The following is a 26,368-nucleotide window of genomic DNA, read 5'->3' on the forward strand; positions in this document are numbered from 1 at the left end:
GCAGACATTGAGACTAGCATACGAAGAGATAGAGGTTTAGAGGGCTGCTGAAGGTTTAGATCTCTAGTATAGTTAAACTGATATTATTGTGTAATATGAGAGATGCATAATACTCTTTAATAAAAGTTCAGAAGCTTCCGTTGTGAAATCTCTAATTACTATGTGTTCTGTATATCAGACGCGTAATACTCCCCATAGCTTATCCTGGGATGCGGGTGTTACAAGTTGGTATCAGAGCCGTGGTTTAAGTTAACCAGGTATCTAGACTTAAACTAAGAAAGATGATTTAAGATAAGCTTTGAGATAAGTGGTTTCCCGCATAGGTTTAGGGTAATAGGTGCTGGTATGTCGTGAGGGTGATGACTAGAACATTGCAAGCACAGTAAATAAGCGATAACACTTGGCCACTGTTGTTTCTTGTTTATTGGTACTACCCGGTTCTGGAATACGATCTGTCATGTGAATACTAATTTCCTTGTTCCTTGATAAAAGCTTTTTAGCTCATGATTTGAGATAATTCTATTTATGAGAAATACAATGATAATTACCTCTCCGGCAAGACTAGGTATAGTGTGGTAGACTTTCCAACTTGTCCGGGTAAGATGGGTAGCCTCTCCGGCGAGACCAGGTAAGATGGGGTATATGTTATGTTAAAAAGTTACAAAATTCCCTAAGCAGTACCATGACCTGATGTCCTGTTTTTGGAAATATGAACATGTTAAATACCTTGATCTTATGAATGGTATGTATATTATAGTATAGGAAACACATGATTGTATAGATATGTATATCTATATATAAGAAAATCCAAAGGTCATAATGATTGATAATTTAGGATGAATCACGAGTATGTGTGTCAATGATAATTTTAGATTTCTTTATCATGAACCTTTCGTATACAACTATAATTCCGATACCGAACACTATTCCATTGGATCATCTGTCTCGTAATTCGTGCGACAAGATGAACGATAGGAATCATTTAAGTTGGGATGCCATCGTAAGTATAAGAATTCCAATGCGTTACCTTAGATTTTCAACGCTAGTAGGAAACCTGTAACTAAAAGTTTTCCAAGGCATAAAATGTATAACTAAAACTTACGCTAATGAGAGTAATTCTACTTTCATTAAGAACTGTTGAGAAGACGAGAGTAACCTACGACTAGATACACTTACAAAGACTTTCTTCACCTGTAATCCTACTAAGATTACCAGTAATAAAGAAGTTGTTACGGCAATACATGGGCTACAAAGGACTAAAGCTATCCAGTGTTGCAAAAGTCGTTAGGCGGTCCCTAGTCGGCCGACTGGGGAGTTGGGAGTAATCGGAGTACTCGGAGAGTACTCGGGGAGTAAGCGGACATGATAAATATAAAGAAAATTAATTGGTGTATAAGCATAATTCATGTCAAAATGAGTATAATTTAAAATGAAACATGTTTGAAGTTCAAATCTCACCGAGTATTAGGCCGAGTAGTCCGAGTAGAAGGCCAAGTAGGCCGAGTAGTCCGAGTACAAGGCTAAGTAGGCCGAGTACAAGTCCGACGTATTCTGAATACAAGACCGACTAGTCTGAGTACAAGGCCGAGTAGTCCGAGTACAAGCCGAGTAGGCCGATTTTGACCGCCGCCGACTAGTCAAGTCCGACTAGGGTAAACTCACCTCGGAGGTGGTCCGAGGACCGAGTACAAGGCCGAGTAGGCCGAATTTTAGAACACTGAAGCTATCCGAACCATTAGTATATATGGTGAGAAGGATGAATTAATAATGTATGCTTCAAAATTAGGCATTAAGATAGTGAGACCTGATCTTCCAAACACAAGATCATGACATGTCTTATGTAACGCCCTGCGTTTTCAAACTTCCTACATTTAGAAACCTTACGTGAAATTCTAACTTTGGAAATCTTGTGTTCTTATAACCATTCTTTCATTGTAATCGTTGTAAAATACGGAACTTGCTTCGTAAATAAAACTTGTACATTACACTTTTTACCTAGTTAAATCATGTTTTATTTCATATTTCACCTTGTTACAAGTTAGGGGAAACATTGTTGCACATTATTACACAACTTAACTAACAAAATTACTCATTATAATGTTTTAAAAAAAATAAAAAAATAAAGAAATATGGCAGCCCCAATTCAGCAAAATTCAGCCCATATAGTTGGGTTTTGTGGGCTAGTTTCAAGGTGTAACCCCTTCTAAACACTTCCAAAGCCCAACCCATTGAAACCCTAATCCTTCCCCCTATAAATACCACTTATAACCAGCCTCCCTACCACTTTTGCAACCCTAAAAACTCACAAAACATCCACCAAACCGTAGCTGAAAGCAAGGGTTCGAGTAGATTGACACCCCTTCACGAAAATGAGCATAACTCACTCAATTCTTATCCGATTCACTCGATTCTTTTTCCTACTTGCTTGTATAATCATGGGGTTCGATTCCTAGACTTCTCCTTGGAGAAATCAGACCTGGAAATGCCCCGAAATAGTCCATAAACTTTCTGTTTGTTTTTATGTTCATCAAAAACTTGTTTAAACCTATGCAACTTGTGTCCAACACATCTCATACCTATGTCCTAATGCTTACAACTTATCCCATGGTTGGTTAAGCTTAAAAACAAGGTTGAGACATTTAAAATCAGAGGATTAAACCTCATAAACTTGGTGTTTTGTTTAGGGTTTTTAACCCACAAGTCATGTCAAACTTTGTCTTTGATACATGAGTGATTATGGAACAACTTGGGTTGTCCAAACATACAATCCTCACATGATTTGATGATTTCTCTTAGTTAGTGTGTATATTTCTTATTCTTTATTGTATGTTCATGACCCTCCTTGGTTGTTTTTTTTACACCAAGTGTAGTGGTGAACACATAGAGGTGCCTAAATGGAAGACTTGATCTTCCTACCTCCTACATGACTTCTATGACATTTAGAGGTACCAAAATGAAGATTTTAATCTTCTACCTCATGCTTGAACTATTGGACATATATTATATAACCTAAATATATTATTCGAATAATCGAATCTTTGATGATGAACTAGTGTTCATATGTCGGGGTACTAGATTACATCATCCTAGACTATGATAACTTGTCACGATTCTAATGGAACCTTGTTCCATGAAAACATCTAAACTCCTTCGAGTTTCCTAGTGTCAAGAACAAGCATCATATGTACTAAATGATTATTTTCCATGTTATTCTCATATCTTATTTTTACGTTGTTTTAAACACCGAATCTCGACTCTAAACATACTTGAACTTTAACCCTTATACATTCGGACTCTAAATCTCTACTCGTCAACAATTGGATAATCGGAAAACATATGCAAACTTTGTGAGTATACTCGTATTCCCCCTTTTTACTTTTATCACTTTTGGGGTGTAACATGTTTACCTATTGAAACTTACACATGAACTTTTGTCTAAACACATGAACATTCCTATAACATGCTTGTATATGTGATGGCTTGATACTTTGAATTTGGGTGATTCTTATGTGTAGAACTTATCATTAACTTTGTACGAGCCAAACCTTGACATATGTAGCGCTATAGGATTAACGACCCGCCTCTACTGAAACTTTGGTTATGTCATGAGCAAGTTGCGTTTTCTTGGTTTGATATGTTAGACACATGCCATATTTAATGTTTATCTTGAATCGCATGCTTGCTATGAGGGATTGTTCACATTTTTATCTTATGCTATGTACGTACCAAACTTGTATACTCGCCTTTGCTTTTGCATTGAATTATTTTAAACATGTTACAGGTTGATGAGGATGATGCTAAGAAAAGAAGTAGCGTTGATGCCTAGATACACATATAGACGTTAGGGTTTAACATGTTGTATCAAATTTTGTTATGTTATCATGTTGTTATGTTAAACTTGTTGTATTTGAATTTCTTGTAATGTTGACTATTTGAAGTTATGAAATGAAATGAAATTTGGATTTTCTAAATATTGTCACAAATAGCGTTATGATGTCTCTAGCAATCTTCACACTTCGTCTCATCCCGATGTTTCCGCCATTGGTTGGGGTGTGACATCTTATGCCATGGAATGAAGAAAATTGTAAGAAATGACAGAAAGGAAATTTTGTCTGCCTCACAAAAGGAACACATTGTCGTGAGTATATGGCAAAATTCTTCAGATATGTGAGAATGGTATCTGTTCTGGCTTCACCCGAATTTGTACTAACTTCCCGGTATATTCGGGGATTGATCAGTCAGATCCGTAATCTGGTAAAGGTGACTAGACCACAAACCATTAGTAGTGTTATCAAATTAGAAAGTACTTTGAATATTGGGTTGACACCTGGATAGAAGGATGTGGAAAAAGAAAAGTCGTATATGTTTCCATTAGGGAAGCAAATCATATTCATCAAGATTATCCGAAACTGACACAGATACCTGAAAACAGGACGAAAACAACCGAAGATCCTAAGAAGAACGCGAGGGCATTGTTCTCGCAGCATAAGAGACAACAATGATTCCTGAGGTGATTGTTGGTACATTTCTTGTACTTGATGTTGACACTAAAGTATTATTTAACTCTGATGCGAACCAAAGTTTTATAAATACTAAGTTATGTCAAGCAATCAATCAATTTTTAAATCAAACGTAGTCAAGTTTGGAACCCCACCAATATTTGTGAAGTACTTCGGGGAGAAAAGATGAAATTGCTAGGATACAAACTTAGTGCTACTTTACTTCATATGAACCTCGTTGGATTCGATGTAGTGTTAGAAATGGGATGATTAACATCCAATCATGCTCAAATCTTAAGTAATCATAATTTTATTGAGATTCTTAAGCCAACGGGAGAAGTGATCATAATCCAAGGAGAATTTGAATACTTATTCAAGGAAACCTGCAAGAAAGGATTCTCGAAGAAGCTTATCAAGCTAAGTAAATGATGCATCGTGGAAGTGATAAGAGGTATCAAGGTTTGAATAAGAATTCCTGATAGATAGGAATGAAAAAAGATGTAGCAAGTTATGTCTCTAAGTATTTAATCTTTTAGCAAGCTAAAACTGAACATTAGAAACCTTTAGGTTCACTTTAACAATCAGAAATGCCAGTATGGAAATGGGATTGATAACAAATGGGTGTTGTTACCAAATTTCCCAAAACAATAAATACTAATGACACAATCTGGGTGATTGTGGATCGACTAACCGAGTCAGCTCATTCCTACCAATGAAGGAAACCTTTGTATAAAACGCTTAGTTAAGTTGTATGTGGACGAAATAGTCTCGTTACATAGAGTCCCGATATCCATTGTATCTGATCGAGATAGTCATTTCACTTCTCAACTTTGGGAAAGTTTTCAAAAATCCATGCAAACTCTACTGAATCTAAGTACAACTTATTATGAAGGAATCGATCCAGGATTCGAATCCACAGCCAACACTGAAACTAAAAATATTGGTTGTGAACTGTTAGTGTAAAATGTGTGAGTAATGGATTTTTTTAAGGTGGAACTTAAAAAGTTTTAAAATGATATTTTTAGAAGAGGCTAAAAATGAAGTGTGCATTTAGTCAATTATGTGCACATATACATTTAAGTTTTTTTTAACGGCTAATTGCATATTATTCCATAAAAAAATTGTACAATGATATAGTTTTATTATTTCAAAACTTTATTAGAGCAAGACCAAATTACTCAACATGATATAGAGTACGTTATTCTGATAAAAAAATATTACTTAAATAATAAAAAGATCTTAAAATATGAGTTCTTACCATCTCTATCACAAACTTGAGGAACACGTCCTTTACTAAAAACAATAATTTCCCTCTCACACGGGTTTATTCAGCACAAACATAAAATCAAGATATTCAAAACAATCAAGAACTCGAATCCATACATCAGGCGTTAAACATTAAGCGCGAATTATAGTGAAACCTAGATTGCGAACCAAAACAGCCCAAACAACGATCACAATCGACAAAACGAGCGGATTAATGCATCTAATCATACTGGACTGAGAACCTTGAGGAGCAGGAACGAATTCAACCACATTGATGCTAACTTTCATTCCATTGTAGCAGTAACCTCCACTTGAAAGGAAATAGTATCGTTTCGGTTGAGTGAGCTCAAACACATCACGCCCTGCGCCTCTCGTGATGTCTAAGATGAATCCTTGATCACTGCAGTTCCTGTAGCTTGTTTCGTTCACCTCCAACACGTTGTACAAGTTCTTATCGTACACGAAATCTGTAATAGGTTTGTTTTTAGTTTAAACACGAGATCTGAATAGATGAAGATACGAGTTAATTACCTTATCATATCTAATTATCTATCACCAAAATATATGAACAAATTCCAAATTGACCGCAGATAATTTACTATATAGAAACTAAAAGTGAAAATCGTGAAAAATAGATGCGTTTGACTCACTTTTTTTTTACAAAATAGGCATTGACTATTAAACATTATAGAAATAGACATTTTAAACCAACCAATCTAATACGCCAAATAAACATAACCAGATAAATTTCGGTGCCATCTAAGGCTTAACCCACAAGAATAGCCAAATAAATTAATACACGTGTAAAGGCCAGCTAATATTTAACTGCCGGCTTAGCCCCTACTTTTACATGCGTTGCCTTTCAGTGGTTCACGTGTGGTGTGGTCCTCAGTGTGCTTTACGACTTACGAGAGTTTACGTGCTAGGTTAATTCCTAGGCGTCTTAGCTGGCGATGCTTGTTTGCCACCTCAATTTCCATGTTTACTAAATTTTAAAGTCAACGTGTCTAGTTCGACAATTTTCCGAGCTACAAATTTTATTAGAGTAGTCGCGGAACGTTCAAAAATGCTATGAAATTTCGAAAACATGGAAACCGAAAACAAAATCCACAATAGATGTTATTTTAAACACAAGATCCGAACTATATAATCATGAATAATTTAACTAGAGCAGATGAATCACTTTAACATAGCTATCAGCAAAAAATCTAAACATAAACTTTAGATAATTTACTAAATAGAAACTAAATAAATGAAGGAAAATTGGATTTAAATAATTCCAGCTTTCTCAATTTGCCCGATAATAATTCCAACTCAGTTATTAGGGCAGGCGGGGCGTACTCGGTGACTTCAATCGGGGAGGAGAGATGCCGATTAGGGGGGTACCGCCATTAAGGCGGGGGAGTGAATCGGGGAAGAAAATGGGGGTGGAGGCACCGAAGAGAGAGGGAGGAGAGAGAGAGGAGAGAGGGAGAAGGGACCAATCACAGCTTTCCTTTTTTTTTTTTTTTTTTTTTTAAAAAAAAACAATTCACCTAAGAGGGGAGTGGCGCCATCAAATTGGGGTGTTAGGGGAGTTTAAGAGGGGAGTTGACGTGGCACACGGGGATTGGTTTGGCGTAAGAGAGGGGACTCACCTATTAGGTGAGCACCCCCTTCACCCTTAGCCGATAATAATCCGAACTGATACACTTTTGGCCGATAATAGTCCGCCGTTAAAGATAGTTTAACGGAGTTAAGCTTTTTTCCGAATTAACAAACTGATATTTTATTGATTTTGATCCAAACGAGGATACGAGTTGATTTGTGTAAAACTTACCTCGAAACGATGCTTCAAGCGGCTTGATTTTTGTTAATAAGAAGTTTAAACACCCGAATTGAAGCACCGTTTTCGTCGTTTGAAACAGTATTTCGAGGTAAATTTTACATCAATCAACTCGTATCCTCATTCTAATCAAAAACCCTAAAACATCAGTTTGTAATTCGGAAAAAAACTTAATTTCGTTAATCTATATTTAACGCAGACTATTATTGGCCAAAAGTGTATCAGTTTGGATTATTATCGGCCAATAACTAAATTAGGATTATTATCGGCCAAATTGAGAAAGCTGAGATTATTTAAATTAAATTTGCCATCAATGAATAAAGTAGTCAGCCGATGAACATTCAAACGCTTGCGACAAAACTTCGAAAAAACGCCTTTAAATTTAGGAGATCTATCACGTTTCCGTTAGGATTCGATGACTATCATTGACAAAAAAAAAGTACTACAGTAATGTAATTACTGTATAATTGTTTGAATATCTGTGTGTATATGAGACATATATATATATATATATAGAGAGAGAGAGAGAGAGAGATGGTTAATTACAAAGCCAGTCGCCGACGTAGAAAACCTGCTGAAGCGACCAATTGGTGTAGTTAACATTAGGTTTCCACCTATTATCATTACCGCCGACGAGGTAACGCACCGGATTTCTACACACAGCGCATGTTAGCATCGCCGCCAGGACCACAAAGACCGCCAATGCTGTCTGCAGCTGTAAACCGCCACCTGATCTTCTCATTGTTGGCTAAATCTTCAAATTCTGATATGTGCAGTGCTATCTCTCTCTTTCAAACAATAGAAAGCACGCAGTGTATTTATAGCACGCAAACGTTCGGAAATATAATGCCAGGCTGGCTGGCAGACGGCAGTGTTGTTCATCAGGGCAGTTTTGGTAACGTAAAAATCTTTGATACAATGCACCAGTGGCGTAAGTTAGTTAGTGGCGCGCATAAATTGTGTTGAAACCAGCATGCGATCCTGCCACCGTTTTTGTGCTTCATTTCGTTTTCGTTTTTGTGTGAAATGGGGTACATGGGGTTTACTAATTAAAGGTTATACATGCATAATAAATGGGAAATAAGGTTTTGTTTATCTAGTTTGTATTAAATATATTTTTATGAAGTTGAACAAAGTAATAAAAAAGTTACATATTTGAAACCGTGTATTTCACGAGTTGATTAAACACGTGTGTTACACGGCTTTAATAAATATAATTTAAGTTGACACGCAGTCGTCAAGATACGTTTTTAAGAAAATAAACTTTGATTTACTATTTAAATAAAATAACATTTTACTTTGTTTTTTCATGTATTTATTAAAAGGTTAAAAACGTGTATGTTACACGTGATTGGATCAATAAAATATTAAATATAGTTATTATTAATAAACGAAAAAAATAAAAGAAATAGTTAATAAAAATATTAAATAAATAAGAGACAAGATAAAGATAAAGAATATATATATTAGAAGATAAATATAAGTATATAGATATCAATATAGATAAATGATTTATGAAGTGTTAGATTTATTAGCTAAAAAAATAATCATCTATAATTATGTATGAGAAAAATGTGAGAAAACTAAAAAACAGATTTCTCTAGTGAATGACATGTGTATACACAATTGTCGAGATACGTTTTTGGGAAAATGAACTTTGATGTAATATTTACATATAATAACATTTTACTTTGGTTTATTTATTTATTTATTAAAAGGTTAGAAACGTGTGTTACACGTGGTCGGATCAATAAAATATTAAATATTTATTATTAGTAAGAGAAAAAAATAAAAGAAACAATCAAGAAAAAAATATTAAATAAATAAGATATAAGAATAAGATAAAATAAAGATAAAAATTATATATATTAGAAGATAAATATGAGTATATAGATACAGAAACAGATAAATGATTTATGAAGTTTTAGATTTATTAATTAAAAAAATAATTATCTATATTAAATAAACTAAGAAATACACGTATCCCCATTAATATACTTTATTATATAGTATAGATTATATTTATTTTTATTTGTTTATTTTTAATAAAGTGAAATGAAAACAAACCTTGATTATAAAATGGATAGACTACTAAAATAGTAAAATTTGACCAAAATTTTTCAATAATAGACATGGATTCTTAGTTGTACCCAAAAGCGTAGGCTAATTAAGCCCTAGCCGAGATCCAAAAGTGTAGGCTTTGCCAACGCTTTCACCAGTTCAGTTGGTGTTTTTCTAATCATATCAGCCAAAAGTGTAGGCGAAATTCAAATTCTAGTTTGTTTAGCCAGTGTTGCTGATGTGACGGCTTCCGATTGAAGAGAATGAAGGTAGATCTCTTTTGTAAAGGGACCAGTTGCATAAATGCTTTTCCATATCTATTTATAACTTTTTGATTAACTTTCAATATTTTGATAATTTTCTCTTATAAATTGCTTCATTAATTTCTTATTGATATTGAACTAGTATTAACCCCTCCGCGTTGCGGCGGGGGCATAAATTGTGCCAAATAGCACTAATGCTACACAACTACTAGCGACCAACAACACCAGAAAAGCTTATAATATAAAATAAATAAAAAGAAAAAATAACGCCGAACGAAAAGCATATGTAAAATTGTTGAACCACGCATGCCCGTTGTGGTATGTTAATACGAAGAAATTAGACTGAAACGTAAGGATAGAAAATAATAACTAAGTAAATCTAAGACCACATGCATTGCGACGAACCTGTCAAACAGGGAAAAACAGACGTGTTGTGACGGTCCTGTCAAACGGGAAAAGTCGGACGAAAAAATGCTGAAACCCACACGATCGTTGCGGCGTGTTCACTCGCAAATTTATAACGAAACGTAAAACGAAAAATTTGTAAAAGATGAAAAATACGGGGATCAAAGTTGAAAATAAAAATGTGTTGGGGTTAAATTGTAAAAGATGAAAAGTTTTGGGTAAAAAGTAAAAAAAAACTAAGAGGTTAAATAAAAAAAAAGAAAAACTTTGGGTTATAAATGAAAACTCAAAAACTTCTTTTGAAAAACTCCCAATTCTTAGAGTACAACTCCATTAAGCACAAACATGTTTGTAATTTATAATATGGCAATATATATAGGTATAGAATGATGTCATGGGATCACTTTCATTTAAAACTAGGTTATAACCCCATTTATTATACGGGTCGAATAAATGAATTTTATATACTAAATAATAAAACAATATATCTTTAAAAACCTCCTTTATTGCACGGATTGAATAAATATAATTTTATATATTAAATAATAAAAGTTATATCTATAAGAACCATATTGTACGGGTTGAATAAATATAATTTTATATACCAAATAAAAAAGTTATATCTTTAAAACCACGTGTATTACACAGGTTGAATAAATGTAATTATATATATCAAATAATAAAAAAGTTACATCTTTAAAAATATGTGTATTACACGGGTTGAATAAATGTCATTTTCTATACTAAATAATAAAAAATATATATTCTTAAAAAACCCCGTGTATTATACGAATTGAATAAATCTAATTTTATATATCAAGTAATAAAAAGTTAAATCGTAAAAAACCTCATGTATTACACGGGTCATATAAATTTAATATTGTATAGTAAATAATAAAAAATGTATATCTTTAAAAAACCACATGTATTACACGGTTTAATAAATCTATTTTTGTATACCAATAATAAAAAAATCATATCTTTCAATATACTAATGGATAATACTCAATACGCGACGGATACGGTGATTGTGAAGATGGTTCTTGAAAAGAAGATATGTTATTCAAGAAGCAAATCAGCATCTACTTGAGTGATAAAATGTTGGTACCAATTTTGACAAATTGATTTATAAATTATGTAATAAAATTAATATAATAATATTTTTAGTAATGAAAATAAAAATATTTCATATATTAATACAAAGTTTGGTTTTCGTGATAAATAATTTGTTTTATTTAAAAATATCTTAAATTAACAATTTAAATTTTAGAATAAAATTTTATTAGAAAAAGGGTTAGAAAAAAAGACGTTGGCGGCTCAGATGTTAAACTAAATAATATTTAGTAGGAGGATTATCTATAATTAATTAGAAGAGATTAAATTAAAATAATAATTATCTATAACACATGACCTAATATAATGACAAGTGTTCTCAAAATGGTTTCTTTTATTATATAGTACTAGCGGTAAGACCCGTGTGCAAACACGGGTCGTTTCTTAGAAAACCATGCATAGCCCATATTGACAGAGAGTAAAAAAAATAATTAGTGCAGACTTATAAAAGAGATATACACTAATGGTCAATAGGTTTATTCAACAGCAATTCCATTATGTTGATAGCAAACTACTGTTGTCTATTAACTGTTAAAAACTTCAGTTGCTTTCCAACAGTCTTTCCTAAAAAATGTTATCCATTATCTCCAACAGAGCTTACCAGATGGATAGCGTAAAGTGAAACCACTGTTTTCAAAACCATCTGAGATCAAAGACAATTCTTGCAATAAGAATGAGAAATATATGGTACTTGTAATTTAAATTCAAATAAAGTTAAAACCAATTTTTGCAAATAAAGTTGACCAACTCCATTGATGATTGCTTAAAGTGAAACCATTGTTTTCAAAAAGTCTGTTTGACCAAAGTCAAACCACTGTTGGTAAACTATAATTCTTAGTGGTTCAAAATCTGTTTGACTTTTGGTCAACATCTGTTTAACTGTTGGTCAACATCTGTTTGATTTTTGGTCAACAACTGTTTGACTTTTGGTAAACATCAGTTAGACTTTTGGTCAACATCTCATTTAGAATTCAACAGAGAGTAAAAAAATAATTAATGCAGACTTATAAAATTAATATACAGTAATGGTCAATAGGTTTATTCAACATCAATTCCTTTATGTTAATAGCAAACCACTGTTGTCTATTAACTGTTAAAAGCTTCTGTTGCTTTCCAACAGACTTTACTAAGAACTGTCATCGATTATCTCCAAGAGAGCTTGCCAGATGATTAAATAGATAGTAACTATTAGATGTTAGTCGACCCATGTTAAAAAGGTCAGTCAACAGAAATTACAAAGGTTAGTAAACAGATATTAAGAGAATAATGTTATTAACACATGTGTTCTCAGGATAAGCTTAATGCACAACAAGCATCAGATGCTTTCAAAAAGTTGTATTGCTTTTCAACAAACATTTCCTAACAACAGTTCCTCCATTATACCCAACAGACGTTGTCAGGTTGACAGATGTTTAGTATCATCATAGATTTTGTAAAACTTCCTTGTAAACTACATTAGTAGTGGTTGTACGGACTCGTTTCTCTTTATCACAAATCAAACTTTTCAATCCCTTCCTACTTTTTACTCTAGATACAGCAACATAGAGCTGGCCATGACTAAACACTGGACGTGGAAGATATAAACCAACACCCTCCAATGATTGTCCTTGACTTTTATTTATTGTCATAGCAAAACACAGTGAAAGTGGGAATTGTCTTCGAGAAATCTTCACTGGTGAATCTGAAGGTGTCATCTTCAGTCTTGAAATCAAAGTATGATGACCTATATTAGTCCATGTGATAATTTTTGCTTCAATCACAACTTTTCCGAGCTTCGTGATTTGTAAACGTGTACCATTACACAATCCATTTGCTTGATCAATGTTTCTGAGTAACATCACCGGAGCACCAACTTTCAGTACTAATTTATGATTAGGTAAACCAGATAAACGAAGATTGTTTAACACATCAGGAGGAAACAACGCCATATTAAGCTCTGATTCTTCCTCCGATTGGCATAAACTATCTGAACTAAAATAAACCTTTTCTTCACCAGGTAGACTCTCTAACAACTCTTTATTTATTGAATCCACTACTTCATTAGTTGGAGCAAGAATCGCTTTTTGTTGGAAATACGTTAAATCCCACAAAAACTTATTCATGTCCGGATATATATATATATATATATATATATATATATATGAAATGAGAGAAGAAATAGGATTAACTTGGTCATGAATAAGTAAATCATCTGGTATTTTAATATCAATCTCACCATCATTTTCTTCACCAAGCAGACCATCACCAAGTTTTAAAATCCATTCTCCAAATTCCTTTATTTCTTTCAAATCTGCTTCCTGACAACCAACTCTTAATCTCATATTCTCAGTTAGCTTTAGTACTTTACAGTGCCGCCATATATAAGAAGAATTCAAAGAAGTATTGACTATCATTGTTCTGGTACCTTTAGGGATAACCGGAAGAATTTGTCTAAAATCACCACCAAATAGAATGACCTTTCCCCCAAACGGCTTCGATTGCATGTTCAATTGACTGGAACGTGATATGTCTCTCATTGTTCTATCAAGAGCCTCGAAACAATGCTTGTAAGTCATAGGTGCTTCATCCCAAATAATCAATGTTGCTCTTTTAATTAAATCACCTAATTCAGTATTAGGCTCTATCGAACATATTGAATTCTCATTAATGTTGATTGGAATTACAAACCTTGAATGAGCAGTTCTACCACCATCCAGCAAAAGTGAAGCAATTCCACTGGATGCAACATTCAATACAACTTCACCTTTTGATCGTAATGCAGCTGAGAATGTCTTCCAAAGAAACGTCTTTCCAGTTCCACCATAACCATATACAAAAAACACACCTCCATCACCTTTTTCAATCGCTTCCATAACAATTTTATATATCTTTTCCTGTTCGGCAGTTAAACACTTTACATAACGATCATGTTCCCTTTGAAGAGCTAGTCTGTCATAGGATAATTCTTTCATTATCAATCGATTGTTCGATGATGAAACATAATTGTCCGGAACACTTGGCATATCATCAAAATTTCTCACTGTACTTCCATTGGTAAGTAGCAACTTTTCAATTTCAGATAGACAGATATTTTCAAGTTCTTCCTGTTGAAGATCCAAATCTAAAACAAATATTGAAAAAAGTATTAGTTTTTTTCCCAATAACAGAGCTATTGCATAATTTTAATGTAATTGGATATAAATTTAATAAAATAATAACATTACCTGCAATACCAGTTATCTTTCGTTGCTGATACAGAATGTCTTCACATAATAGGGACTTCGTTTCTGACCAAAAAACACCAGGACGAGATATCGAATTTGACAGCAACAACATTACAAAAAAGGTCCTCAAGAAATCTCCGGTTGACCATGTGCTAGCTTCTTTGACAGCATTAACATATTCTTTATCATCATCCAACAGCCCCCGTGCAAAACATGCATCTTTAAATGTTTTAAAAACTTGCCCATCAACTGTTTTTATATCTTTAAAACAGGTTGGTCCCTTAATATGATTCAGCAAAATCCTTAGGTAATAACAATCACCAAGTGATAGTGGGACATAATGTACCCTCCCAATTGATCCATACGGATGCTTTCTTCGATTCCATTTGCGATTTTTAGCATTCCATATATAATATCCCGGAAACTGAACATACCTCAATGTCCTGGCAAATTCATCGACTTTATTACAATTCAGCCACTCTGTAAATATTGTCATTTTCACAGTTGGATCAGTAACAATATCACACAAATTATCATGATCGTTATACACAATACTCTGACCATCTTCACAATGAAAAGGTAATACTTCAACAGCTAGATATCTATAATGTATATCATACATGAATATTCTCCAAGCAGCTTCACAAGCAGAGATATATCTACAATCAAGGTATGCTTTTATCTCATCTACAGCTACATTCTGTTCCGTATTATTGTTGGTGCTATTGGCTTGAAAAACAGAAGCAGTGACTCTATCAGGCCCCTTATTAATATATTTAAACGAATATTTGATAGAACCTGACTGGTTGCACCATTCAACGTTAATGTGGCACTGATACTTTCTGAGCAGGAGAGCTTTGTAAGGAACTACAAATATATTATCAAGTGTCACACCATTCTTTACTACCATATTACTTGTTTGACGGTGACGATAGACAGGATATCCTTTAGAATCAACACAAGTCTCATCTACATATTTTTTGGGAAACTTTTTAGAACATTTTTGCTGAACCATACATGGACCAAGTGGGTTGTCTGTACCACATGGTCCATGAATCATAAATTGCTTGACAAGCTCATATAATCCAGGATCTCTTTCTTTATCTGGTATCTCAGCAGTAATAACACGATCAATATCAGATGCATTTGGAAATTTGCTTTCAGCACCCAAGAACAAACATATGTGAGCATGTGGGAGTCCACGCTTCTGAAATTCCACTGTATACATAACTGAGATTTTTGAACAGTAGGCTGTTAGATAAATATAATTAGATGTTCAAAGTAAAAAATATAACTAAAGGGTACCTGCTTGTATATCACCAAAGAATTTATGTTTCTTGAAATCTTTTATAAGATGATCCAATTTACACTTGAATATTCTAGAGATAATATCCGGTCTGTCTTCAGCATTAAGAGCTTTATCATGCAAACACCTGTAAATCTCAGGCCAGTTTGGATTACAAGTCACCGTTATGAATAAATCGGGATATCCAACAGACTTGCAAATTGCCATAGCATCCAAGTACTTTTGCATCATATATCTAGAACCACCAGTAAATGATGAAGGTAAAAGTATAGTTTTACCACAACTTGAGGCATTATTCTCTCCACTTTCAATAGTAGCATTCAAATTCTTAAGATTTTGCACTCTAAGTTTAGGTTGTTGTGTCCTTATATAATTCAACCTGGCAGATTCTATCATCGTGTATCCATCAACCAAAAACTGCTGAAATAGTTTTTTCGCATTAACTAACAATGAAAACTAATTCTGTCTATCTTGAATTTTGTAACAAAAGAATTCTCTAATTGTAAGATTGGTTCTAAGTACCTCATCATCAATCGCAATCCCTCTATGTTTAATACCAACTCTATAACCATCTTCCGCATATCGGAAAATAAGTGGATATTGCAAAGCAAGGTAAGAGGGATGAAGCTCATTAATTCTTTGAAGACCACCAGACTTCTTTCTAACAACAATGTCCCGTTTATCAAATGCTCCATCAAAATCACCATGTATTAAAGCAGCAATTTCTGATGCTGTTGGCAAATTGTGAACTCTTCCATCCTTATCTCTTGTTCCAATAAGCTTCAAGCTTACATCTTGAAACTCATTTTCTTGAAAACAATCTCTTACCATTCTGAAGGATTGGACAAGAGGATTGCAAGAATCCAACATATCTTTAAGACCCTCTATGGTTGTACTATCAAGCTGGTTGTTTCTTGTAGTTTTGCATTCTATGTGAGAACTGCCATAAATATAAAATGTTACATTCATTTTAAATGATAATGAATGTAAATATACTGAAAAGCAAAATATATATTCTTAAATGCCACAATTATCATAAAGAAATTACCTTACTGCTTTCTGACGATTTACAACTTCGTTTTGTGAATCATATATGTAAAGCTGGGAGAATTTAGGTTCTTCCCCATCGTCCGGAAGTAGACTACCCATTCGATGATAATTCTGACCTTGTAGTCTAAATACATAAGGACGTTTACCTCTCTGATAACTTTTGTCAACCTTCCCACCAAGAGATGTGAAGGAAAACATCATGTTATATGCTCGAATATTATCCATGAAATTGCAAGACTGTGAGGTAGGACTTTTATATAAATGACGTAGTAATGGAAGAGGTGTAGGCGGTCGTGGTAGCTCAACATCTCCATTTGAACAACAAAGAGAATAGGATGTTTTGTTACGTTTTTTATTTCCCCTAAGCATTTCATCTTCCCATAACATTGCATCACATTTACAACACACAAATATGGCATCTCCATGATCAATATAATCTACAGACTTAGTAAATTTATAAGTCAACATAAGTTTTCTACATATTGAAAAGTTAACTGTAGGATCGTTTTCTGACCCGATTGAGTCGTTCAGAGGCGTTCAACTACGTTTCAGGTGCGGAATTACAAGAAATGTAGGTCGAAACAGCTGAATCTTCACTAAAACTGCTAATTGTATTGATTATTACTCGATTACATGCAGTTCTTCACACCGGCAGCACTTCGGCGTGTAATACAAGGTGATCCTTCTCATTGGTTTCGCTCAAATGGACTCTATTTATAGGCCAGATAGTTTCGCTTATATGGACATGTCCATATAAGCGAAACTACATGAGTACAAATAAGCGGAACCTTCACCCTATGTCCATATGAGCGAAACTAACACTCTAAACACATACAATCTCATGTTTTCTTGTAAAACGTGCCCTAATCTATACAAAACAATGTATGACTCGATCCAAGACGAAGTCGACAAATGTAGTGCACCAACAGACTCCCCCTCAGATGTTGACGGAGTCGTCCATCGAGTCACGACAATGCTGTGTCTTCACATCTTCAGTCTTGATCAGTCTCTGGGCTTTTCTCTCTCTCTCTATCTACAGACTCCCCCTCTCGAATTGCTGGCATTCCTTTGTTCTTCAGCAACTTCTGCTTCAGGATCATTGTCTGGCTCTTCATGTTCCAAGATCGAGACCTGGCTTAAACTATAGAGACTTCAATTTCCAGAATCGAAACTTGGCTAAACCTGCACAAACTTAACCGAAAAGTAAAACTTCTAAATTTAACAATTTGGAATGCACCAACTCTTGACATAGTCAGATAACTCCCTCTCATAGCATATGCACCAACTATCACTCTCTCTCAATTCACACATACATGATGAACCACTTTGTTGATTTAAAACATATTTTGACAATTAAGACATAATTCCCCTCACAACAATGTCATCATGTTTAGCACTCGGAATTTTGAAAATCAGCTTTCCAACATCAGTTGTCGAAAATCTTTTTGACTTTTTCAAAAGTTTATACTAAAACACACACAAAATCTTTTTGGATTTTTCTGAAAGAAAGTAAACACTATTTGTTGAATCAAAATAAAGCAGAATCTAAAATATTTACAGACAATATTTTTGTGAGTTCATGTAAGAGGATCATATCAGTTTATGAGACATGTCACTAACACCGTTAAGCTTGATTACATTTTCAGTTCTAAGCAATTTACCTAGATTATTAGTATATTTGTCCACTTAAATTTTCACACAAACTTCAACTGCTTCGAGATACGAATTAATATTTTAAGCACTTAAACTTATTCATGTGTCCTACTTCTTGAATATACTCCCGTATCCAGATCCCAATATTCAGTCTTATAGGTGAGTATACCACAGATGATATCTGTAAAGGGATTATGTGCCAGGGCCGTGAGAGCTCAGGTCGATACTTCCGTATACGCAAAGAGATGACGGCTTCGACTTTTGGTATGTCCCCTTTAGAAGATCTTTTGATTACAACAACAGCGACTATCAATTTTATTGTTTCATCAGCTTGCTGAGGGCGATGCTATGTTTCAAGCATTTGCAGAAAGCATTATCCGGGGACTAGGTCAGTACTTCCATACAGCAGAAGTCCCGGGATAATACCCCAGATATCACTGAGCATAAAGACCTAGTATCTCAGAATAAGGGACATTTCAAACAAGATTTCAGGGGTTACCTATATATTCAAGTCGTTGTTAACCCACAGAACAAGCAAGTTTGAAATTTTTATGTTTATATCTCGTCACAATTTACTAAGTGTGTAAAAACCTACTGGCATATCTTCAGTAAGATTGTTTATCACATTTTGTCATTACATTTCTTTAGCATGTTGTGACAGTCCACTGATGTAGTATCATTTCCTCTTTTTACAACAAAACTCGTTTTTGAATTTTATCATGTTTTTGTATTTTTCAAATTTTCTAATGTTTTTGGATTTTCTGAAATTTTCTACTACTCCCCCTAAAATTCTAACACATTAAAAAAATTTGAAAACAACTAAGCTCTTGACCCACTAGAACACAAAACAAACTGTACAAAAACTTGACAACTGACATCAAATCACATCAATTCGCCATTCACTAGTACATAAACAATCAGAACTCCCCCTTTCACAAACCATTTTCTCATTTAGATTTCAAAACACTTAAGTTTGTTTTAATCAAAATGACTTTTCCGGAAAATGAGTTTGTTTTTACCACTTGTAGATTACACATGGGTTAAATTCGGGGTTATGGTTCATCATCTTGTCAGTTTTTATGTTAGTAAATCAAGTACAACTTAATGTCTCCGATTTACCGTTTTGCACTCAAGCAATCTCTGTACCATTTGTAAAAATAAACCACTTGTAGAATCACAAACAATACCACTTGTAGGTATATCTGAACAAATACCCACTGTAGGAATGTTACGTCTACATAAACCTTTTTACCACTTGTAAGATTGATCACAAAGATGCCGATTCCTGCTTCTCAATTACCTACCTGGAAGCTCCGGCGTAGTCACTCAATCCTGTAAACATTCAAACATTTTCAACAAACTTTCATACAAACTCATCAAAAACATGAATGATGCCGATTCCTGATCCACGATATAAACTTGGGATCTCCGGCATAGTCCTAAGACTATTATGGGAAACAAACTTCCATCCAAGTCTTTTCAGACTTGATGGCTTTCAATTCTTGAGCAGTAGGGTTGTAAGTTGCCTTTTTAGTAGCATAAAAATCTTTAACCCCCTTTGCTCTCTCATTCAACATTTTTCCAAAAATCTTTTTAACACTCCCATTGAATGTTTTCTCGACATCAAATTCATTTTTCTCTTTGTAAAACTGATTCGAGATTTCAATTTTACCAACTTTCTTTTTAACTTCTTCAAACTTCAATGATGGAAAATCAACATCATTCACTGAAGTTTTTACCTCACCTTGTGGCTCCTCTGACTTTGTGGAACAAGATTCATCGCCGACTTTTTCACTAGCCTTTTTAACAACCCACACTTGGTTGTTCTCAGCTTTCTGTTTGAACACATTCTTTTTAGAACACTCACCGACCTCATAAGTTGAGTTTTCAAAAACTTTAAGTTTTTCGGTTGGTGGTTCAACATCAACAACCTTTTCTTTCAACTTTTGAGAAACTCCCTGATTTGGTTTGGCATTTTTCTGACAGTTCCATGCAATATGACCAACTTCATTGCATCTGTAACAGGTACGAGTTTCTTTTGGTTGCCACACTTCAGTTCCATTCTTTCTTTTATCAGCAAGAAACTCTTGATTTGACTGTCTCCAGAATGGTTTCTTCTGTTCATCCTCTGAACTTCCACCTGACACAAATTCTGTTTTTGTATTAGAATTTTTCATATTTTTATGATTTTCTGATGGTATAAATCCAAGACCTTTCTTTTTGTAGCTACGATTTTGGTTTGATTTCTTTTGAAAACCAGAACCAGAATTGTAACCTTTTTTCTTGTTTAGACGTTGTTGAACTCTTGAAGTGTACTTTTTAGGTTTTTCATTAAGATTTAAATCTTTTATTTCAGAAATATTAATTTCTGTCATTTTGAAAACCTTTTTGATCATGTCAAAACGAACACTTCTTATTGGAAATTCTTTGTCATAATATAATTTGTCCGAATCATTTAAAGTGTATGCAACTTCAAATGTTTCATCATCCAAATTTGCTTTTGATAACAAAAATTCTTTACTGTAAGACCGTTTGACCGACGATTTTGAATTGTTGACTGATGAATTTGACCCTCCAGACTCTGACTTTGACTCATCCTCATCAGTATCCAACACCTGATCGACCACCTTTTTGATTAACTCAGACTCCTGATCAGTGTCAGACGAGGTAAACGTGACATCAATGGTATCTTGTAAAACGTCAATTGTATCGGTTTTTAGCTTTATAGTGACTGCTTTTTCAAGTTGCTCCTCGTTTGGTTTTCTAGGTGAATACCCTTCCCAAATTGGAGGCGGACACTTGTTATAGCTATCAGTCGATTTCTTACCACTGTCTTTCTTTTTCTTCGGCTTCTCATCTTGAAACGCTTCCATTCCTGCAACAGTTGGGTAAATACGATCAATGAGATAATCAGAACTTGAATAACTTTGTAATAAACGTCTAATTCTCTCATTCTCAATCTTCTCAGTCTCCAACTCTTGCTTTCATTTAGCATTTTCTTCGATGTAGAAATTGATTGCTTTTTGCTTTGTCATCATGACTGCATTCATCATCGTTAGTGCTTGTTCTCTTTCTGAGTTTATCTTTTGGAGACCAGTTACTGTTTTGTTCAAGACATCATAGGATTCTTTCACATAGTTGAGGTTGAACAGTAACTGTTCCTTCTTCTTTTCATACTCATCAATTATCTCATCTTTTGCTGCACATCCCTTGCAAGCTTCCAAACACTTCTCGCAAGGCTTGACAACTTCAACAATCTTCTCAATCTCGATTGTCTTCACAACTTCAACCACCTTTTCTTCTTCTTTCACCTTCTCAGCCTCAGACATCTTTTCTTCACTCACCAGCTCAGTCTCATCATTCTCCTCAGCAACACTTTCAGGCTTCATTTCCATGTGTTCTTTTGCAGCTCTTTTTGCCTTCAACTTTTCCATGCGATCTACAAAATAAAAATGAAAACTTTCAGGAGAAAGATGAGTTTTAGCAATATTGATATGTTTCTCTTCTTCATCATCACTACTGCTATCAACTGGTGATTGATCAAACTGTACAGATTTTTTAGAATCAGCATCTGATATACCAGAGTCAGACGGTGTTTGATCAAATACAACTTCCCTTTCTTAACTAACATCATTCTGTACACTCTCATCAGCATTCTGAGAACTTTCATCAACACTTTCTGAGCTTTCATCAGACGTAACAGACTGTTCCTCCACACTTTCCACTGTCTCACCAATAGACTTCATCCAAGTGGTAAACATGTCTGGTTCTCTGACAATCTTGGAAATGAAAGCTTTGAACTCTCCCTTTTCATCAACAAACATATCCCAGCTGAAGCCTTCAGGTAGTTGTTCATCATGTTGATCAACTAAAAAGACTTTGCTATCAGGAGATATGTAGTTGCTCCAGTTGAAGTCCACCAAACATGCTCTTTTAGAATCCTCAATCTTCCTACCATGAGCCGTCTGTGAGTCTTGTGATTGACCAACCTGCTGATAAATGGCTTTCCGGTAGTAGTTATCTTTTCCAAACGAATTCTGAGCACCACTAGCTTCTCTACCCTTGCACTCTCGTTTAAAATGTCCTTTCTCCCTGCATCGAAAACAAGTAACTTTAGTTTTATCAAAACCTAAAGTAGATACATGAGCATCAAGAAAGTCATTTCTCCCAGTAATTGTTTTGAACTTTTCAGCACGTCTGAGTACACTTGCAAGACACCATTTGATATCCATTAATTCCATATCTTCGGCGTCTATTTGATCGTAATCCTCCTTTGTAAGCATAGGATTTCCGATACGACCAGCAACAAGACCTTCATATGAAAGCAACACAGAACCAAGTAGAGCCATGTGGTCTTTCGCAGTTTCCTCAGAAAAGCTTTGACCTTCTGGAAGATTTAGAGCAATGTTGCACTGAATCACGTAACCATTTCCTGTCTTTGTGATTTGAGACTGAAAGCTTGTGTTTGACTCTTTAGGATTAACACTCGGAAATGATGAGAATCCACTGCTGCTTTTGTTTAATCCCTGATCAGCTTTTTCTGATGAATCTCCAGCACTGAATGCAGTTTGGATTTTCGGACTTCTCTCAGATTCTGGAACTGGAATGCTACCCTTGTAGTACATCTTCACATCCTGTTGACCACTCGGACTGTTCATCCTGGCGATCTTTTGCTGTTCCAGATCCTGACCCTCGATCTTTTCGATGAACTGAGAAATCGTTAACCCATCATAAACACTCGTGTTTTTCAGAATCATCAAGTATGTTCCCCATTCTTTCTGTGGTAGTGTATCAGCAAGCTTGTCTACCCACTCTTCACGATCTTTAGTAATACTCAACATTGACATTGATCGTACAAGGTGGCAGTAGCGTTCGATCAGCTTCTTTGTATCTTCACCCGGTAGACTACTGAACAAATCAAACTCTTTCTTTAGCAATGCTTTCTTGCTTTTTATCATGTTCTCACTTCCCTCAAATTTGACTTTAAGTGCATCCCAGATTGACTTTGCAGTTTTGTCGTGCTGTAGCAAAATGAAGATGTCTTCTTTGATCGCTTGTTGCAACAGATTGATCATCATCTTTTCTGCTTTGTACATAACCCGTTCCTGATCCGTGAACTCAGATAACTCTTTTAAAACCTGCAAATCTGTTTGAGGCAACACGTATTTCTTCAGAATGCATTCCCATGATCTAAGATGGTTTGCCTGAACCCAGTTCTCGAATCTGTCTTTCCACCCGTAATATTCTTCGATATTCATCAATTTCGGGGGCTTTTGGGTGGTTCCCGTCTCGTTTTCTATATTTATAGCTTGAACAACGGCGGCTGGACCAGACGGTGTTGCAAATGCGTTGTAGAACTCGGTATCCATGATGACTTAGCACATTTTCAAACACAGTGACAAATAAGCGAAACTAAGTGATGTGCACTAAAAGCGAAACCTTCAGATGATCTAATAAGCGAAACTACAAACAAACTTGTCCACTGGAGCGAAACTACTTAATTCAAATAAGCGAAACTCTATTATGTACTAAGAGCAAAACCTCTTGGTGACTTTTGGAGCGAAACCTCTTGGTGACTTTTGGAGCGAAACCTCAATTAAGATGACACAAAAGCGGAACTACCAAGCAATTTGAGCGTAACCTTTGATCTTTATGACACAAGAGCGGAACTACCAAGGTAATTTGGAGCGGAACCTCTGAATAAGATGATACAAGAGCGAACTATACTGTTCAGATAAGCGGAACTACTCTATGTCCGGATAAGCGGAACCAAGTCCGAAGGTAATCTCAACCATTTTTAGTCCGTAATTTGGTACAAAACTTTCAAGGGTTTGTCTATGTTCAATTGCGCACAGTCTGTGAAATTTTGAGCAGATTTCGACCGTGAAAATTTTCTGAATTGAATAAAGAAGGTGTAGAAGTAAGAAATGATGATAAAATCCAACTAATCTCAGCTCTGATACCACTTCTAGGATCGTTTTCTGACCCGATTGAGTCGTTCAGAGGCGTTCAACTACGTTTCAGGTGTGGAATTACAAGAAATGTAGGTAGAAACAGCTGAATCTTCACTAAAACTGCTAATTGTATTGATTATTACTCGATTACATGCAGTTCTTCACACCGGCAGCACTTTGGCGTGGAATACAAGGTGATCCTTCTCATTGGTTTCACTCAAATGGACTCTATTTATAGGCCAGATAGTTTCGCTTATATGGACATGTCCATATAAGTGAAACTACATGAGTACAAATAAGCGGAACCTTCACCCTATGTCCATATGAGCGAAACTAACACTCTAAACACATACAATCTCATGTTTTCTCGTAAAACGTGCCCTAATCTATACAAAACAATGTATGACTCGATCCAAGACGAAGTCAACAGATGTAGTGCACCAACATTAACAGGAATTTACATTCGTATCTTATACCTTTAGAAATTCCATGAATCTTCTTAACCACAGAATCTGGTAACATCTCATCACTCATTTGTAATTCAATTTTAGATATTCCACCTATATTGAAGCTTGTAAAATAAGATATATATATATATAACAATTCATAAAACTTAAGATTAAACAAATCTTTTGTTTTATAAAATTTAAAACATACAATTTGTAATATCTGATAACGGAGTCCTCTCAACAAAATTGGATATTTGCTTACTACTTCCAAAAGGAGTGTGATGGACATTCCTTCTTTCGACATTGTTGGTTGAACCTTGTAAAATAGAACATATGAAAGGATTCCAAAAACATAACGTATACATACATATTTCTTTTAAATTTTGTTTGCAAAACTATAATACATACCACTTGAAGTATTTGAAAATGGAATCCTTTCAACAGAATCAGATGTTGATGCAGGATGACAACCTCTGTTGTTTCTCTTTTGTTGAAGAACATACTTCCTTTTTTCTCTTTCTTCAGCACACATTTGACGTTGAATTGCTTGAAGGTCAACTTCATACTTACTTGAAATTGTGTTATCTGTATCCATATTTTAAAATACTTGAATGGAAAAGATTGTTGACAACTCGAGAAAAGAACTTTGAAAGTATTGTGAAAATTTTTTGAAAATACCAAAAAATATCTGCAGTAAGTATACCTTTTACTTGTGTAGATGAGTGAAACAAATTACTACTAATATTTGGAGTAGCATAAATAGCAAGATGATACACATTCCTTCTCTCCACATTGGTGGTTGAAACTTGTAAAATAGAATATATGTAAGGATTCCAAAAACATAACATATATATACATATTTCTTTTAAATTTTGTTTGTAAAACTATAAAACATACCACTTGAAGTATTTGAAAATGGAATCCTTTCAACAGAATCAGATGTTGATGCAGGATGACAACCTTTGTTGTTTCTCTTTTGTTGAAGAACATACTTCCTTTTTTCTCTTTCTTTAGCACACATTTGACGTTGAATTGCTTGATGGTCAACTTCATACTTACTTGAAATTGTGTTATCTGTATCCATATTTTAAAATACTTGAATAGAAAAGATTGTTGACAACTTGAGAAAAGAACTTTGAAAGTATTGTGAAATTTTTTTGAAATTACCAAAAAATATATGCAGTAAGTATACCTCTTACTTCAGAAGATGAGTGAAACAAAATACTGCTAATATTTGGAGTAGCATAAGCAGGAAAATGGTACACATTCCTTCTCTCAACATTGGTTGTTGAAACTTGTAAAATACGAAACATGTGTAAGG

At 34.5% G+C, this 26,368-nt stretch overlaps 2 protein-coding genes across 2 annotated transcripts; both read right to left on the minus strand.

The window, feature by feature from the left end:
- Positions 1-5,773: 5,773 nt before the first annotated feature.
- On the minus strand, positions 5,774-8,471 carry LOC110910195 (lamin-like protein). Its single transcript, XM_022154898.2, has 2 exons — positions 8,137-8,471; positions 5,774-6,232 (listed from the first exon to the last, which is right to left on the minus strand). Exons 1-2 carry the CDS (start codon positions 8,330-8,332, stop codon positions 5,898-5,900), a joined length of 531 nt encoding a protein of 176 aa, XP_022010590.1. The 5' UTR covers positions 8,333-8,471; the 3' UTR covers positions 5,774-5,897.
- Positions 8,472-12,853: 4,382 nt separating this feature from the next.
- LOC110914109 lies at positions 12,854-26,131 on the minus strand. Its single transcript, XM_035984438.1, has 12 exons — positions 25,945-26,131; positions 25,751-25,852; positions 25,456-25,632; positions 25,256-25,363; positions 25,075-25,158; positions 21,893-22,083; positions 16,990-17,435; positions 16,464-16,881; positions 15,941-16,361; positions 14,636-15,886; positions 13,648-14,532; positions 12,854-13,491 (listed from the first exon to the last, which is right to left on the minus strand). Exons 1-12 carry the CDS (start codon positions 26,129-26,131, stop codon positions 12,854-12,856), a joined length of 4,908 nt encoding a protein of 1,635 aa, XP_035840331.1.
- Positions 26,132-26,368: the final 237 nt, after the last annotated feature.

The sequence above is a fragment of the Helianthus annuus genome, chromosome 15, assembly GCF_002127325.2.
Source record: "Helianthus annuus cultivar XRQ/B chromosome 15, HanXRQr2.0-SUNRISE, whole genome shotgun sequence".
Taxonomy (NCBI): Eukaryota; Viridiplantae; Streptophyta; class Magnoliopsida; order Asterales; family Asteraceae; genus Helianthus; species Helianthus annuus.